General features: G+C 35.3%; 1 protein-coding gene across 1 annotated transcript in view; it reads left to right on the forward strand.

Annotated features, from left to right (window-relative positions):
- LOC148942889 (uncharacterized) overlaps window positions 1-17,511 on the forward strand; it is a 21,900-nt gene extending 4,389 nt beyond the window's left edge. Inside the window, exons 3-4 of the mRNA XM_089102124.1 lie at window positions 5,410-5,501; window positions 13,991-17,511. Of these exons, the coding sequence (XP_088958250.1) occupies window positions 5,410-5,449 (40 nt within the window). The 3' untranslated portion in view covers window positions 5,450-5,501; window positions 13,991-17,511. The remainder of the gene's footprint in view (window positions 1-5,409; window positions 5,502-13,990) is intronic.
- The last annotated feature ends 1,224 nt before the right edge of the window (window positions 17,512-18,735 follow it).

Raw genomic sequence — 18,735 nt, forward strand, 5'->3', positions numbered from 1 at the left:
AATCCAAAGGGTAAACAAAAGAACAAAGTAAATAGACAGGAAAGAATTGCACCCACATTGCCTTTTAATCATTTTCTCACTTATGACACAAACCAACGAAAATAAGCTTGTTTCATTCCTCGATCACGGACACATGATCTGTAAACAAACAAAATAAGTAATAGTCCGCAAATAGGGTATAAACGAACTATTCATTATATTCCTAAGCAGAAAAATCACTGTTCTCCTTTTCTAGCCTTGCGTTAACACCCTTATGACGCACTTGAGATAAGACGATGAAAAGTTACTCTTTCTTTTCTCTTGCTTTCAAGAGTCGGGAGTTTTGCATAAGATTAAGAGCAGGGGGTAGATCTGTAGAAATTATAATTCTAATTGTTTTTCGGCTATTAACATTGTTCAGAATCAATAGGATATCACTTTCTGAGCTTCATGAAATAAATACGGGGGACTCCTTTTGCCAGTTATTTTGCTTGATACGCCTATTTGTTATATTACCCGCACGTGAAGCAATCCAATAGCTCTTTTTTTTTATTGATAATTCCCTAGTTACACCCAGCTTTTCTCTAACTATTTTCATCATGCTATCTTCTACTTTTGTAAATGGTTCATTCTTTTGGTAGACCATGAACAATAAGGTTCAGATGACTATATCGACTACATTTTATATCGAGCAGTAGAAGCTGCTTTTATAGGGCCTGATACTTCTCTGTGTGCTCATCGAGAGTTTTTTCAAATTTTTTAAGCCTCATATCTCTGGCGGTAGCCTCCGCTCTCAGTGATTAAATTTCAGAAGTAATTCCATCTTGCTTATTATTCAATTCAGTCTGCATAGACTTTAGTTTTCTGCTCAAAAACATTTCTGAATTCGTCAAGTGATTATTGCGTAACATTAGCCATGATACATGCTGATTGTAAATCCACTTGATGAGGATTATGAATTAGCAGTTCATTCGAAATAGCATCACACGGGGCTTATCAGCAAGAGGGGTGTGTGATTACCCCTCCCCTAACAAAATACAGTCGAGCGAGAAATGAATTTGCCCAATCCAGATACAGTAATCTGATCATACAGTTACTTGTAATTGTACTTGTACTTGTTGCACGTTCAAGCCGAATCCAGGCTTATCGTGGTGCCCAGCAGATGACGACACGTCTCCTTCCATAGGTTTTGCTCGAGGGTGACAGGCTCCACAATTTCCAGCCACTGGCGATCCCAGCGATGGCCGTAATTTTGGAATCCTCCGATTGGCTCCAGGTCAGACTTAACTGTTGCTAGCCACGTCTTCTTTTGGCCTCCTGCCCTCTTCTTCCATGGAGAAGAGTGGTAGCGGTAGTGGTAGACATTTGAGGCGTTTTTGCTTATATGATTATCTGGTCTGCGAATTGTGCGGCCAAACCATCTCAGTCTCCTGTGCCTACCAATGTCGGAGACAAGCGGGTGACCCCCCATCTTCTCCTGACTTCGTCGTTCGAAATTCTATCTGAGAGGAAGATGCCCAGGATCCAGTGCAGGCATTTGTGGTCGAATATATTTAAGCTCAACGCTTCGGCTCCTTTAAGTGACCACGTTTCACATCCATAGAGGAGGACAGAGAGAACCATAGCTTCATACACTCGGAGCTTTGTGGGTGGCGATATTTCACTCCGCTTCCAGAGATAATTCCGTAGTTGAAGGAAGACACTCCAGGCTGACGCTATGCGGCTCTGGATTTCTTCTGAAGATTCGCCGGCTGGGTTGTCCATCGATCCGAGGTATTTGAACGACTGGACGTCCTCTATCTGATTACCATTTAGTTTCACAGGGGTTTAACCTATCCCATCCATCTGTTCGCATGGATTTAGTTTTTGGTAGGCTTATTTGGAGACCAGTCATGGGTGCCTTGACTGCCACGTCATTTATCATAGCCTGGGCTTCTGCAACGGATTCAGCAAGCATGTCCACATCGTCAGCATAGTCAAGACCTATGACGGAGAAGGAGGGGCTCACTGCAACACCTTTATACTTGTCCAGGACCCTGAAGGTCCAATCGACGACGAAGTCAAACAAAGTTGGTGAAAGGACACAGCGTTGACGTACACCCTCCTCGATCAGGACCGGATATGAAAGATTGCCATCGATTCTTGCCCGGGCCTTTGTTCTAGCATAGTATGCCTTGAGCAGAGTGATGATCTTCTCAGGTACACCGTCCTCTCTCATTGATTCCCATATTGAATCACGATGGACCGAATCAAACGCGGTAATGAAGTCTATGAAGAATTGGATTGTTTCTTGCTGGTGTTTAAACCGGTGTTCAAGGATTGCAGGATAACAATCTGGTCACAGCAACCCATGCCCGGCTCGAATCCTGCTTGGTTGGGTCACGTTCGGCTGTTTCTGGTGTCTCTAAATCTATTTAAAAGTAAAGACCGCGAACAGCTTGGCAGCAATGGAGATAAGTGATATACCTCGGTAGTTTTTGCAGTCCATTCGGTTTCCTTTTTTGAAAATAGGGATAATTATTGAGGTCTTCCAGTCATCTGAGATGTATTCATGGTCCCAGCCTTCGGTGATCACGCTATGAAGTTCATCTACCGCCACCTCGGGGAGAGCTTCAGTAGCTCGGCGGGAATCCCATCTATTCCTGGGCTTTTATGGTTTTTCAAAACTTGGATCGCCTTAATTGCTTCATCCATGGAGGGTGGGTCCGTGCATACAATTTCATATGTTGTGTGGGGATCTCTGCGGTGCTGTAAGTGGTTGCTTTCGATAACTATTGTCTGCTAGTCTCAATAGCTCTTGGAAGTGAACTCGCCATCTTTCGATACGTTCCTCGCTGCTTGTGAGTATTTGCCATCCTTCGCCTTAAGTGAAGGGATGGTAGTTTGTTTCTTCTTCCGAGTGCATTCTCTAAGTATCTGATAGAGTTATCGTGTATCTTTCCGTGATGCGGCTCTTTCCATATCACTGGAAACATTAGACCAGTAGGCTTTTTTGTCAGCTCTTGCCAATTTGTGAAATTCTTGTCGTAGTACTTTGTGTGTGTGGGACTTCTTGTTGGTCATTTCTTTTTTCTTGGCAGAGAGTCTGAGTGTCTTTTCTGAGATCCATTTCTTGGTTTTACACTTGACAAACCCAAGTATGTTTGAGGCGGCTTCATTGATGTGGTCTTTGAATTTGCTCAATTTCTTCTCAATCTTTATCTCGGGGCAGTTGGGGCACTGATCAGTGGGGTTGCCTTCATGGTGTCATCTTGAAGGACAGTGAAGCTGTTTGAGAGTCCAAGGACAAATGCTCCTTGGTACTCATCTACTTTCAGCTTCGACACGTCTATTTTCTGGTTCGGCATAGTAGTCTCCCTTGCGCTAAGTCTGTACTTTAGCCTTGTCTTCAGCAAGAAGTGGTCAGATCCACTTTTCGATCGTGTGTCAGCACCTCTGTGCACTCTCGAGTCCAACCCCATGAATTTCAATCGTCGGGATACAAGGAGATAATCTATTTAGGCCTTTACTCTTCCATAGCGGAATTCTCATGTTTACGTATGACACGGCTTGTGCCCAAACCAGGTGTTAGCCACAGCGAGATTGTTCTGCATTGCGAACAGCAAAAGCCTGTTTCCATTTGTGCACCTGTCTCCGAGGGCGTGCTTGCCGATCGCTTGTTCCAAGTCATTCAGTTTTCCGCCGATCCTGGTGCTTGCCGATCGCCTGTTCCGAGTTATTCAGTTTTCAGCCGATTCTGGCATTGAAGTCGCCTCCAATTAAGAGGATATATTTCCGGGGAATCTTATCATTGACTGTTTGCAGGTCACTGTAAAACTGATCTTTTTGCTGTTCAGTGGCATCTTTTATTGGGGCGTAAACGCTAAGGACAGTCAGATTAATCGTGCGACCTTTAATTCTTGCCCGTGCAATTCTCTCAGACACAGGCTCATATTCGATGAGCCCAGTGACCGTTTTGGGGGACAACAGGATACCTGCTCCTGCTCGGCCAGATCCATATAATTGTCCCGAGTTATAACAAAAGACCGCCTTCCCAGCCGAGGATTCAAGGGTCAAGATGTTACGTTCATATAGTCTCGTCTCAGAAACGCACTGAATATTAAGGTTATAAAGATAAAATTCATCAGCTACAAAAGCTTGTGTCAGTGAACATTTAATCGAGCACAGGTTCCAGCAGCCGATATTCAGGCCTTGTCTTCTTGATAGGATGGTAGTTAGCATACTTTTCGACGAGAGTGCCATTCTCGTCGCATCGCATAATATCGGGGATGTCGTAGCCAAACTTTTCATCATTTTTGTCATCATCATTACTGACCGTTTCTTGGAAATAAGGTACACCACAAGGTCCCCCGTCTTGCGGCCACCCGAAGTGCGTCGGCCATTACCTTGCTCGGCGGGGAGCTCAGTAATGTTTACAGCACTTCACCACTTTGAGGTGCGCTAACAGATTTCCTATGCTGTCTAGGGACGGAGGGTCAAGTCTCATTGCCTGAATGCCCACCACCGCCGTGGAAATTTCCAGGCTTCGCTAGCCCCTTGCTCCTAACTAGAATCAGCAATAGGCTTCACGAAAGGAAAATTTAGTCACTATAAAGTAGACCGGTTTTTCTCACAGCTCATAAATATCCAATGTCATCAAATCAAATGTTTGCCATGGTTATTTACTTTTCTGAATAACTTCTCTTTCGGAAAGTTTTTTTTTTAATTAATGTATGGTTGTTTTTGATTGCCAAAGTTTCAATTTTTTCAATATTTACCATTTCAACAACAAATTTTTTTATAGATCACAGTATCAACCAATAAAAGTGAATTTCTTCTTTAAAAATTAAATTCTCAAAGTTAATTAAACACCTAAGCATAATCTTAAAGTAATCACAAACATGGTTGTCACCACGGTCAGTCCTTAAAGTGCTAGAATTGCCCAAATTTGCGTGCTACACAATGATTTTCGGTGCTAAAGTCAAAAATATGGTTTTGGTCCTTTTTTGGGTCCGTTTTTACTTAGATTAGCTTTTAAGTCTTAAGGAAGAACACTTTGGGAAGAAACAGTCAAGTTTACTGCATTGGCATAGTAATGGTAAGATATTTTTTAAGTTTGATGTCACTGATATTTCTGCAAAGTTTGCCGTGCTGCATGGAAGGTTGTAGGAATCAGCTTTTATCATTTATTACCTCTCATCCTTTGGTCCGTCTATTTGGTTAAAGTTTTGGTTGTGTTTTTTATTTGTAGTGTATTTCATTTGTAGTGTATTTCATTTTTTCTTTTGTCTTTTTTTTTGTGTTACTCCACAAGCGTCATAACTTGTTATGACTTGGGTTATAAATAATTTATTATTATTATTCCTTACCCAGAAAACCAGGTTGGAGATTCACCACAAAGCTGCTGATCTGCAGCTTTGTATAGTTTTTATAATTTTTTTTTGCTTTTAGGGCCGATCCCTTGGAAGGACCTTCTAAATCCTCAAATTAGTTTGGGATTTTACAGGATGCGTGCAGTAGGAGGCTGTTGAAATGAAACAGAGGTAAGATTATAAGCATTAAAAAATTTCTGTATTGGCTGTATAAGGGCAAATAGCAAATAATCTCTTAAACAAAATTGCTTTCCCATTTTTTCATAAAAATAAAATTTATATATTTAATGAAAGTTAAATTATAAGTTAATCAGGTTTCTATTGTCTTGTATATTTATACAGATCGCTTAATCCATAAGTGGTTGAGTTAAACGCAATAAAACCAATGTGCCACTTCTCTCTTGATTAAAAGTCCCGAACTTTTGTTGTGACTTTATTTCCAAGAATGAAGCAACTAAGATATCTGTCATTATTTTGACATAATCATTGACATAGAACGTCAATAGAAATGTTGATCTCATATCGTCGCTGTCAAACAGTTCATGGTAACGAACTGTAAGTAAGGAGCGACCCGGCTCAATGGCAACCGAAACTCTAAACCACGGAATTTTGATGCCAATAGATACATCAAAAGAATCAAATTTCAATGCTGATTTCAAATATATAAGTTTCATCAAGTTTAGTCATACCTATCAAAAGTTACGCACCTGAGAAAATTTGGCTGATCATAGAAAAAAGGGGAAAGAACCCCTAAAGGTTATAGAACCTTAATGAAAGTCACACCATCATATTCAGCTGATAAGAGAACCCTACTGTAGAGGTTTCAAGCACCTATCTACAAAAATGTGGAATTTTGCATTTTTTTGCCAGAAGAAAGATCACGAATGCGTGTTTATTTGTTTGTTTTTGTTTTTTTTTTCCCCAGGGGTGATCGTATCAACCCAGTGGTCCTAGAATATCGTGGGAGGGCTTATTGGAACGGAAATTAAAAGTTCTAGAGCCCTTTTTAAGTGACAAAAAGAAATGGAGGGCAAATAGGCCCCTTCCCACGCTCATTTTTTCCCCAAAGTCACCCGATCAAAATTTTGAGATAGCCATTTTGTTCAGCATGGTCGAAATTATGATAACTATGTCTTTTAGGATGACTTAATCCCCCGAAGTCCCCGGGGGGGAGGGATGAAAGTTATGAACTTTACCCAATGTTAACTTATAGTGTTGGTTATTGGGAAGTATGCAGACGTTTTCAGGGGGGATTTTTTCTGGTAGGTGGGGGGGGGTTGGGGGTTAAATGGGAGGATCTTTCCATGAAGGAAATTTTCATAGGGGAAGGGACATGGCTATGAAGGGGGCGCCGGATTTCTCATCATTATTAAAAAAAAAGATCAGAAATTAAATAAAAAAAGATAATTTTTTCAAATAAAAGTAAGGAGCAACACCAAAACTTAAAAAGAACAGAAAATATTACGTATATGATTGGGTTCACCCCCTAGTCAGTACCTTGCTCATTAAGCCAAAGATTTTTTAGTATTACCATTAGAGCTAATTATTCTAATTAACGGCCTTTGTGATTAAGGGGTCATTTTTAAAGAATTGGAAAATTTTTAAAGAAATTTTGTCGGCTTGTTTCCGTATATTTTAAGTAAAATCTTCAGACTTAGAATCTTGCTTTAAAGCTGAAGAAATTGAATTTTTGTGTTGTAATAATCTCATTTCCAAACTCTGGTTAGTACGTCCCACATATGAGTTTCCGCAAGTACATGGGATCTGATGTTCCTTCCCAGAATTTAGAAAACTACCCAAAGTATTATTACTCTTTAAAGCTACCCTTAGACCATTGCTTTGTAAAATTCTGTAAGGAACAAAAAACATCGTTCTCCCGAGTTGTCTCCAAGACTTCCTTGGAAATCTCTAGAAACATTTTTCTTCTTTTTGAAAAAGTCTGGTTAATTAACCATTCTGGATACATGTTGCTTATTAGTATTGTCCTTAGAAAAGACAACTCCTTAACCAACAGGATTTTCTTCTACGATGTAAGAAGATGAGAATTGTGCCACCTTCACTAAAATTCAATTTACATTTGGGCACTTTCAAGGAAGAAAAGTTTGAACGAAGCTTACATTTCAAGACTTTAAATCACATTATTAAGGATAAAAGTCGAAAAAGAGCTTTAATAGTGAGAGATAAACTTTCCCTTGAAAATCGCATGTAAAAAAAAGTTGGAGTAAGTGACTTTCGTTTTATTCAACAAACAGGAAACAATCACTTCAATCATGACTTTCGCATTTCCAGATAAAGACTACTAAAAAAAAGTTTTCGAAATTATCAACAAATAATGCGGTTATACCTTCGTCAATTCTTGGACCAGGTGTGGTTAATTTTTCATCAAGAACTTTAACAATACAAGAACAATCAGTACTTGAAAGGGGTCCGAAATTTTGTTTTAAACCGGATAAAGTCCCCAGGGAAGACATTATCTCTTCAATAGAAATATCTTTGCATAAAAACGTAAGTCTAATAAAAGATGTTAGCTTAGTAAGAGCTTCTACCGTAAAAGGCCTGTCTAATTTTGTATTGAAACCGGCATTTTCCAGTACGACCATCAAAGACATAAGAAATTTTAAAAACTTGAAAACGGATGGTTCAATTACCATTACAAAAGCAGATAAGGGTTACACTTTAGTTGTGATGAATACTGAGGACTACTATTCAAAAGTAAGAAATTTTCTAAATGATGAAAAAACATACAAGAAGCTATCGTTTAATCCAACAGACTCTTTTACAAATAAGTTTAAGAACGAATTGAAATACTTAAAGGATGAAGGAAAAATTGCACCTCAACTCTATTAAAAATGCCTGCCACGCAGTTCCTTGTGCCCTAAATTATATGGACTTCCCAGAATTCATAAGCCTAACCTACTATTACGACCAATTATGTCAAGTACAAGGTCACCAACAAGTGTTTTGAGCAAGTGGTTAGTGTCAATCTGTAAACCACTTTTGTCTACACAAATTTTGTATATTAAGAATTCTTCGAATTTGGTTGAAAAACTGAAAAAAGTAGAAATTTCTTCGAATTCTTTGCTTTCAAGCTTCGACATTGTATCAATGTACACAAAGATTGATGTAGAAGCAGCCGAAACTCTTCTAGAAGGAAAGCTGTTAAGAAATTTGGATTTGATTTGCGGCAAGACAGATTTGGAAGTTTCTGTAATTATGTATTTAGTAAGGTTTTGCAATAAGTTCTCTTATTTTTTTCAATTTAGAGGGAAGTATTTCGAACAAATAAATGGTTTATCTACGGGGGCCCCTTTATCCCCTTTATTTGCTAATATTTTTGTGGAGAATATTGAAACAAGTGCGTTCGATTCATATTTTTTAAAACATATTTTCTGGGGCCGGTGTATGGATGACCTTATTTCAGTATTGCAGTAGGGGGAGGAGGAATTAAAAGAATTGTTGGCACAACGTAATGGAGTGGGGGGGGGATTTAAAGTGGACTGTTGAAGTGAAAAAGAATGGGAAACTTACTGTCCGTGATGTTATTATTTTGAAAAATAAAAATATTATGGATTTTAAAATTTACAGAAAACCGACAAATAACAATAGATTTTTGTCTTATAGTTCCGGTCACGCTCGCCAAGTAAAAATTGGTTTGATCATTTCTTTAACTGATCGGATCTTTAGAATTTGCTCTCCAAAATTTGGTGAGGAGGAGTTGTCTTTTCTAAGGAAAATACTAATAAGCAACATGTATCCAGAATGGTTAATTAACCAGACTTTTTCAAAAAGAAGAAAAAGGTTTCTAGAGATATCTAAGGAAGTCTTGGAGACAACTCGGGAGAACGATGTTTTTTGTTCTTTACCATGTGTACCCGGGCTAAGTGAAAAACTTAAAAGAATTTTACAAAGCAATGGTCTAAGGGTAGCTTTAAAGAGTAATAATACTTTGGGTAGTTTTCTAAATCCTGGGAAGGATCTAACTTCATTGGGGTAACAAAGTTGGGTTTATCAGATCCCATGTGCTTGCGGAAACTCATATGTGGGACGGACTAACCAAAGTTTGGAAATGAGATTATTACAACACAAAAATTCAATTTCTTCGGCTTTAAAGCAAGATTCTAAGTCTGAAGATTTTACTTCAGCCCTTTCAGAACATATTTTTAATTTTCTAGACCATTTTATTTTGTTCGAGAATGTCTCTTTGATTTCTAGGGGTCGGGGTTTAAAGAAAAATTTTCTTGAAATTCTTGAAATAAAGAAAACCTTATTCAAGAATATTGCTTTGAATTGGAATACAGATGAATATGGGCTGAACTCTATCTATGATAATTTATCAAAATCTGAAAGAATAAAGTTCAATCCACCCAATTTCGTTTATCTTTGTCTAAATGTTATATCATTGAACGCTAATGAACCGAATCCAAGAAGGTCAAAGAGAATAGCTTCCGCCTTTGCTTTGAAAAGAATTAGAGATTTAAACAATATGTAGTGTTATTTGATTTAGTATATAAACTTTTGTTTTAAATTGTTTTAGTTTAGTTTTACTACTGATGACGGTCACTGTATATGTGACCGAAATATCTGGTATTTTTGGGAATTTGTATCACTGTTATCATCATCGCTATCTATTAAAAGGATTTTATCCCTATTTGAACTTTTATTTATCGAACCCCCTAATATACTTATAAAAAATCTATGAATATAGAAGTTCGTTGCGTAAGTTAATTCGTAAGTTACGTATATTTATTACTAATAAAAACGTTCGTAAATAAAATTAAACAAGTTTCGAGAAAGCCATTTAACCAAATAAAAGTAAAATTAATATGCAAATTTTGTTTTAATTATTCATGTACGGTGAGCCGAAATCAAAACCTGCATTAATTCAAAAACTTTAAAAATTAAATACAAAAAACAAGTTTTTTTAACTGAAAGTTAGGAACGACGTTAAAACTTAAAACGAGCAGAAATTATTCCGTATATGAAAGGGGCTGTCCCCTCCTCAACGCCTCGCTCTTTACGCTAAAGTTTGACTTTCTCACAACTGTATTTTTTTAAACAACAAAAAACTTTAGCGCTAAAGAGCGAGGCGTTGAGGAGGGGACAGCCCCTTTCATATACGGAATAATTTCTGTTCGTTTTAAGTTTTAACGTCGTTCCGTACTTTCAGTGACAAAACTTGTTTTTTTTACTTAATCACGCTCAAAGGTCATATGTGATATTTTCAAACTTGTGAAATATTTTCCAAAACAGGTTGCTAAGCTGTTCTCAAAGGAAAGATCTGAAGGGCAATATCTGTTCTGTGACAGTTCAATCCTCCTGGTCAAAGTTGATCCTAATGATCTTCCCTTCGTGAGCACCTTAGCAAAGGGTATGAATTCAGGAAAAAAACTTCGTCTAAAGATTTTATTGTTTGAAGTTTATTGGGTTACATCCAAATTTGTGGTATTTTATGCTTGTTTTTAGTTCATTTCAATTTCTACTTGCTTATAATTATAAATAAGTTCTGCTGGTAAAACTTCTATTTTTATGCGTCAAATAGCAAAATGATAAAGCGCTATTTCAAAGCAGCAAAAAGAAAAAGAAGCTATTTTCAGAAAGTAAAATCTATTTCTCGTTGAAGAGATAAAAAAAATTATTACGTATTCATTATGTAGAATAGTCTATCTAAATAAGTTTGAAAATATATGCTTTTTTCACTTGTGTATACGACAGGATAAGGCAATCTTTCAGATCAAAGGCTTACTGCCTTTTACAAAATGAATGTGGTATAATCTGATATTGCCTTTAGAAAATCCCTGATTAATATGCCTAGCAAAACTAAGCAATGAATTCGGAAAAAATCTTGGCCTAAAGATTTATTATTTGAAGTTTGTTGACTTACATCCAAAGTATGATTTCAGTATATCTTATACTTTTAGGATGATAAGCAAAATCCTGTATCCAAAAATCCAAATGAATTTCTAAAACAAATAGATAAATTTATTAAAAAGGCGTCCCAAATGACAAAATTCAGTCATTAACAGGGTTGAGTTACTCCCGTGAATTACTATGAACCCCTGCGTTGTAACTTCGATATAAGACTTAAAGATGTGATACTTGGGTCAATACCAAAATTTAGCAAATTTGCAAATGACAAAGCGGTGAAGACTCTTCCTTACGTGTCTCTAGTTTATCTTCAGACTATTGTGTCTACAGCTACTGGTAAATTAAATAGAATATATAAAGTCTTAAAAAAAGAAGACCCAGAATTTAGTGGAAGAGTGTCTGTAGGTAATCCTATTCGACATACTGTCACATCAACTCAAAACTTCTACTAGGGCTGACCATGTAGCTGAAGACAATCCATCGAAAGGGACCACAAAGAAAAGATCCCAACAGCCACCCATTGAATTTGTAAAAAAAAAGTTCAAAACTCAAAAATCTGTTTGCTTTGGGATCACCAATTCCAATATTCGTCATTATACGAGTGATCGAAACTTTGGGACCTGACTTCAAATTTCCCACATGCCGAAAGATGTTTAATATTTTCCATCCCCATAACCCTGTAGCGTACAGAGAAGAGCCTCATATGGATCCTTAAATGGCGGCCATTCCTCCGGTATTGATACCTCATCATAAAGGAAGAAAAATATTTGATACAGAGGTTCAAGAAACTGTTTCAAAATTTACTTTAGCTTTTGAAATATTTCTATCTTCAACTTTTTTTAATGGTTCATTCTTTCGCTAGGCCACAAACAATAAGGTTCAGACGACTATGTCGACTATATTTTATATCGAGCTGTAGAAGTCGCTTTTTTAGGGCCTGATACTTCTCTGTGTGCTCATCGAGAGTTTTTTCAAATTTATTAAGCCTCATATGTCTGGCGGTAGCCTCCGCTCTCAGTGATGAAATCTCAGAAGTAATGCCATCTAGTTTATTATTTAATTCAGTCTGCATAGACTTCAGGTTTCAGTTCAAAAGCATTTCTGGATTCATCAAGTGATTATTGCGCAACATTAGACATGATAAATACTGATTGTAAATTCACTTGAGGAGGATTATGAATCAGCAGTTCATTTGAAATAGCATCAAACGGAACTTACCAGCAAATACTTTTTTTTTCTGCTTTCGCAATTACGAATAATACAATTTTGCACCATTTTTCAGTGACTGACAAATACATACTAACCCGCTAATGAAAGAATAAGTGGGAAGAGCTGTTTGTATGCATCGAGAATGAAGTGCCAAAAATCATCAGCCTCAATCTTACTGTTATTTTATCTTTATACAGTGCTATAAAGTAGCAGGTTTTTCTCACAGTTCATAAATATTCAATGTCATCAAAACAAATGTTTGACATGGGTATTTACTTGTCTCTGAAAACTTCTTTTTTGGAAAGTTTTTTATTCAATTTCTGTTGGTTTTTGATTGCCAAAGTTTCAATTTTTTCCAACATTTTCCCTTTTCAACATAATTTTTTTCCAGATCACAGTATCAACCCATAAAAGTGATTTTTTTTCTTAACACTAAAGTTTCAAAGTTCATTATGCCCCTAAGAATTTTCTGAAAGTAATCTCAATCGCGGTTGTCATCTCGGTCAGTCCTTTAAGTGCTAATTAATCGGAAAATTTATCATTAATTTTTGTTCTCATTAATAGGATTAATTGCAGTGAAATAACAATCCACATTCTAGGAAAAAAACAACAAGAAAAACATAGTGATTACAAACAATATTTTAGATTTTTTTCCTTAAAATGTTAATGTTTTACTATCAAATGAATATAAATACAATATGAATACTGTCAAACAATATAGTGTTTGCTGTATCTGAAATGTCGCGCAAATTGTTTACAACACAAAGCAAGAGCTTTTTTGGAAATGTTGCAAATGTTCTTTTTAGGGATTACAGTGTTTTTTCATTAGCGCAGTTGCTAATTAATTTTAGTTAGCATTAGTGGCTGAACCTATCAGAGCTAGATTTTGTTGCTTTCCAATAATAATTACCGATTCTTAAAGCTAAGCATTGAACCGGTTTCGACTGGTATATAAATGGTCACTAGTTGTGACCAATTAATCTAGTTGTCTTTATTTTTATACAAGGTATAAATGAGTTCCATTTTTCAACCTCCCCTAAAATTTTTGACTGACTTTTAAAGCAGTCTTTTGAAAAGTATATAAAAATCTAGCTAGTAATAGCTAACAATAGGACCTTGTGTTAATTTTTTTCTAAGTTAAACTGAAGCACAGGGGGATAGTCCATTATTTATTCCTCATATTGTTTTTGGAAACCGCAATGTCATGCGTCATGTCGTTTGAAATGTAACGCCATGCATGAAATTTCCTAGATCAGTTAACTAGGTCACCTTTGATTCAGCCAGCTGCAGCTGTATCGATGTAACCCATCTTCTCTTTTCCCATGAGAAACAATACGGAGCTACTCTATTGTTTAGGAGAATAGTATTGAAAGCCATAATTTGGTGATACTTAATTATTATTGTTATATTGTCTACTGTAATGTAGGTCACAGGATTCTGCCTAGTGAAAATTTTCGCAAATTCTCAAATGTTTTGCATAATCGTTCTTGTGGGCAGGTGGGAACATTATTTCTTACTAGTCCCCCCTGCAATTATTTCCCTGTGTAAAAGCATAGCTAATACTTTATTTGGTTTCTTCTTTTTAGGTTAATTTTACAGCATAAAAGCGAGATAGAAGAAAATTTTGCGGAGCTAAGCCGTGCAAAAACATCGATGCAAAGATATTCTTTCAGATGAATTAACTGAATTCGCAAAATGAAACTCTTGAAAAGGCCGATAAAGAACTTACGTTTATATGTGACGATTTAATGGCTCAATAGAACAAGTAATCGGTATAGTTTTGTCCCTGTGACTTATAAAGTAATAGTGAAGGTGGCGGAGTTTAAATTTTAGAAATCGTGGAAACGGCTCATGGTAGAAGAGACCTGAACAAATGTCTTTTACCAAAAAAGTGATAAACATAGTGTTTAGTAATGTAGCTGAAGTGGTTCAGGTAGTGAAAATGTTGAACTAGAGCAGTTAATCGAGATATTGTTGAATATTAAGGCTGAAGTTTTGCGAGTACTCACTGTGAGTCATGAATAGTCTGGAATATATTGGAAGATATCTTCTGGCGCATGGTTAAGGTTTGTGCTAAATTTTCAGTCAAGAAATTCTACTTGAGAGTGTTTTGTGCAATCACCAGTGGCTCATTAGCATATACAATGTTTTCGTCCACCTCCTACTCTATGTGTTTACACACCTTGTGTTATTAGAGTAAATTAACAAAGAGTAATAGCATGCTAAAAACTTAAACAATAATTAAAATTTATTTACTAAGTTGCCAAGACTAAAACTTATGACTTAAAATCACTTTTGGTTAGAAAATTGCGCATTCTTACTGCTTTGACATTATTACACTATATCCCTGAATACGGTCACTTTTAAATGGTACAGTCTGTGGAGAGAAAATTCTCTCTCAAAAGCTTCATAGATTTGTTATTTCTAATTTCGCAAAAGATTAACATATATACATAACTTTGACATTTAATAGTATCTGAGTATGATAAGAACCTCTCAGTGAGCTTTTGAAATGAAATGTGTTATGCTATTATTTGTGTCTTGGCTCAGATGCTTGCAGAAAAATGTGTCTGAGCGGGAAGGAGGAGAGTAAATTGATCGGCCGCGTGAGTAGCCTGCTAGTGTCAAAGATGTTGATAAGCTAGCTCTGTTCCATTAGTAATAGAATTTTTTTGCAAAGTTAAGGTGATGTTACGAAATTGCTTTTGAAAAGTTAAAGCTAAGAAGTTAGTTTCATTTAATGATTCTAAGAAAGCTGCTTCAAATATTTGCTAAATAAAAAAACGTAAATTAAACTCATGTTGTAAGTTCAGGCAACATTTGGAATTTGCTAAATATTTTACTCTTTTGTTGGATAATATATGCCAAATACTAGTTTTTCACATCTTCTTTTATACAATAGAGCGTTTCAAAAATTTCTTTTTGTAATTTAAGTTTTTTTATAAGAAAAATGCGTGTTTCATTGAAAGTAAACTTCACTCTGCTTAGCATTCTTGCAAAGAAAGCATAGTTTTATCTAATTGAAAATCTATTAGAAAAATATTGAATAGAAAACAACTCTTACCATTGGAATGATAATATCATTTCAGGCTAGCGTAAAGTAATATTTTTTTTGTATAAAAAGCTCAAAAATACCCCAAAAATTTTCAAATGGCATCAAATGAACTATCAACTTGATTTAGATCTTTATATTATATTTAATTGCCCTTGCAATAAGTCCAGGGTACTAAGGAGGCTTAAAGGAGAGTGTGGCTAATAGCTGAATTGAAATAGACTCATATGTTGGTTGGATTTAAGTGTAAAATTGTAAATCTTACGAGGGGAAACAATTTCCATCTACAAGAGAAATCATCTTCATACTCAAAATTTTGAATTGAAGGGCATGGGAATCTACTGCCTCTTTTAGGGGATCAAGCTTTGAAAAGAGGATTTTTAGACTTTTAAGCCATTAAAAACGAAGTTTTGTAGTTTTACATGTTAAGGGAGGTGGAGTGTAATCTGAACCAAACCTGTAAAGTCTTAAATATTTCTTTCTAAAATGAACTACTTTCCATCAAATGTAAGCTCTGTCTTATGATTACCATTTAGTGTAGGATCAACGTCATTGAACAAAAATTAAACGTGAATACTAGTTAGATGCTCCTAATTTTCTTTTTTTGTGTGTTGATCTTGTCATACTGCTATTGGCATATGCATTTAAAATTGAACATGTTTTGGAAATATTATTTTTGAATAGTAAATTTCCACAGAAAGACGGACTTTTATCATCTTTTCCTTCCACAACGATTTCTCAAAACTTCAGTCAATGCCTTCTATAAATCAATAGGGTTCTCAGTCCCACTGAATTCAATCTAACATATAATCAGTAAAAGTGCTATTAGTTGTTCACAGTTTTGTTCGTAGTAGCTTCTTGTATTGTATTGTTTATTGTATTGTATCTTTATTGTATGGATCATTATTTTGTTTGAAAAAAGTTTCTGAAACTAGTATAACTTTGCTGTAGTTTTGAACACTTTAAAATGGTATATATTTTTTATTAGAGAGAGAGAAGGATTTATTAAAAAAAAACATAAACAAAACATTATTGCTATTTCCCCTAAAAAGCGAAGCTTGTCCGTAAACATTGATAATGTCTCTTTGAATGTGTTGTTCAGATGCGTTGCTCGGCCGGGCTGTTTTCTCCACATTACTAGTCTCTTGACAAAACAGTTGAATTGATTCTGTCACACTTGGTTCTGATAGGCTAATGCTGCAGACGAACGGCATAGTTATATCTTTAATCTTTCCTGTTGATCAATATAGGTTATTTGTAAATGTTTAAAATTCTTCTACAGTGGATCGAACTGTAACTATAGATTCCTATAACTATATAAATAGGTAGTTAGTCGTGAAAAAAAATTCATTGAGTTCAGAAGGGGTAGCACCTAAGATAGTGGATTTAAAGTCCAATGCCCTATTCTTTACCATCTTTACCTTACCTTTAAAATTAAATCCGAAATACAATGGTTTAGCCGCGGTTATATATTTACAGTATCGTGTGTTCAAAGTACTCCTGAAGTTAACTGACTTTGACGCTGATCTTTTTTGGACTTTTATTGAATTCGTTAGTTCACTCGTTATTTTGATTTTAACTGGGAAAATTATTTCATAAAAAGATTTTGATTTCCTTTTGCACTCTTGTCTTGTTGTCATTTTTTAAAATGTTATCTTCTTAGCTTTCGAGCACCCAGTAGAAACACTTGTTGGGAATTTGGAGAAAATGCTAATTAACTTTGTTAATTACTTCATGTACTTTGTTGAATCCGCATGAGTAGCCTGTTAGTATCAAAGATGTTGATAAGCTAGTTCTGTTTCATTTGTAATAGATTTTTTTTGCAAAGTTAAGGTGATGTTACGAAATTGCTTTTGAAAAGTTAAAGCTAAGAAGTTAGTGTCATTTAATGATTCTAAGAAAGCTGCTCCAAATATTTGCTAAATAAAAAAACGTAAATTAAACTCATGTTGTAAGTTCAGGCAACATTTGGAATTTGCTAAATATTTTACTCTTTTGTTGGATAATATAAGCCAAATACTACTTTTTGTGTCTTGTTTTATACAATAGAGCGTTTCAAAAATTTATTTTTGTATTTCAAGTTTTTTTGTAAGAAAAATGCGTGTTTCATTGAAAGTAAACTTCACTCTTCTTAGCATTCTTGCAAAGAAAGTATAGTTTTATTTAATTGAAAATCTATTAGAAAAATATTGAATAGAAAACAACTCTTACCATTGGAATGATATCATTTCAGGCTAGCGTAAAGTAATATTTTTTTTGTATAAAAAGCTCAAAAATACCCAAAAAATTTTCAACTGGCATCAAATGAGCTATTAACTTTATTTAGGTCTTCAAATTGTATTTAATTTTCATAAAAATAAGTACAGGGTACTAAAGAGGCTTAAAGGAGCGTGTGGCTTATAGCGAATTTGACATAAAATCAATTGTTGGTTGGATTTCAGCATAACATTGCAAATCTTACGAAGGAAAACAATTTCCACTTACAAGAGCACTCATCGTCATACTCAAAATTTTGAATTGAAGGGTAGGAGAAACTGCTGCCTCTTTTAGGGGATCAATGGTCGAAAAGGAAATTTTTAGACCTTTCAAGCCAATAAAAACGAAGTTTTGTAGTTTTACATGTTAAGGGAGGTGGAGTGTAATCTGAAACAAACCTGTAAAGTCTTGAATATTTCTTTCTAAAATGAACTACTTTCCATCAAATGTAAGCTCTGTCTTATAATTACCATTTAGCGTAGGATCAACGTCATTGAACAAAAATTAAACGTGAATACTAGTTAGATGCTCCTAATTTTCTTTTTTTGTGTGTTGATCTTGTCATACTGCTATTGGCATATGCATTTAAAATTGAACATGTTGTGGAAATATTATTTTTGAATAGTAAATTTCCACAGAAAGACGGACTTTTATCATCTTTTCCTTCCACAACGATTTGTCAAATCTTCAGTCAATGCCTTCTATAAATCAATAGGGTTCTCAGTCCCACTGAATTCAATCTAACATATAATCAGTAAAAGTGCTATTAGTTGTTTACAGTTTTGTTCGTAGTAGCTTCTTGCATTTTATAGTTTATTTTATTGTATATTTATTGTATTGATAATTATTTTGTTTTAAAAAAGGCTCTGAAAATAGAAAAACTTTGCTTTAGTTTTTAACAATTTAAAATGGTATATATTTTTTATTATAGAAAGAGAAGGATTTATTAAAAAAAAACATAAACAAAACATGATTGCTATGTCCCCTAAAAAGCGTAGCTTGTCCGTAAACATTGATAATGTC

Source organism: Artemia sp. Qi Xiang Cuo, chromosome 16 (genome assembly GCF_049724085.1).
Source record: "Artemia sp. Qi Xiang Cuo chromosome 16, ASM4972408v1, whole genome shotgun sequence".
NCBI classification, from domain to species: Eukaryota; Metazoa; Arthropoda; class Branchiopoda; order Anostraca; family Artemiidae; genus Artemia; species Artemia sp. Qi Xiang Cuo.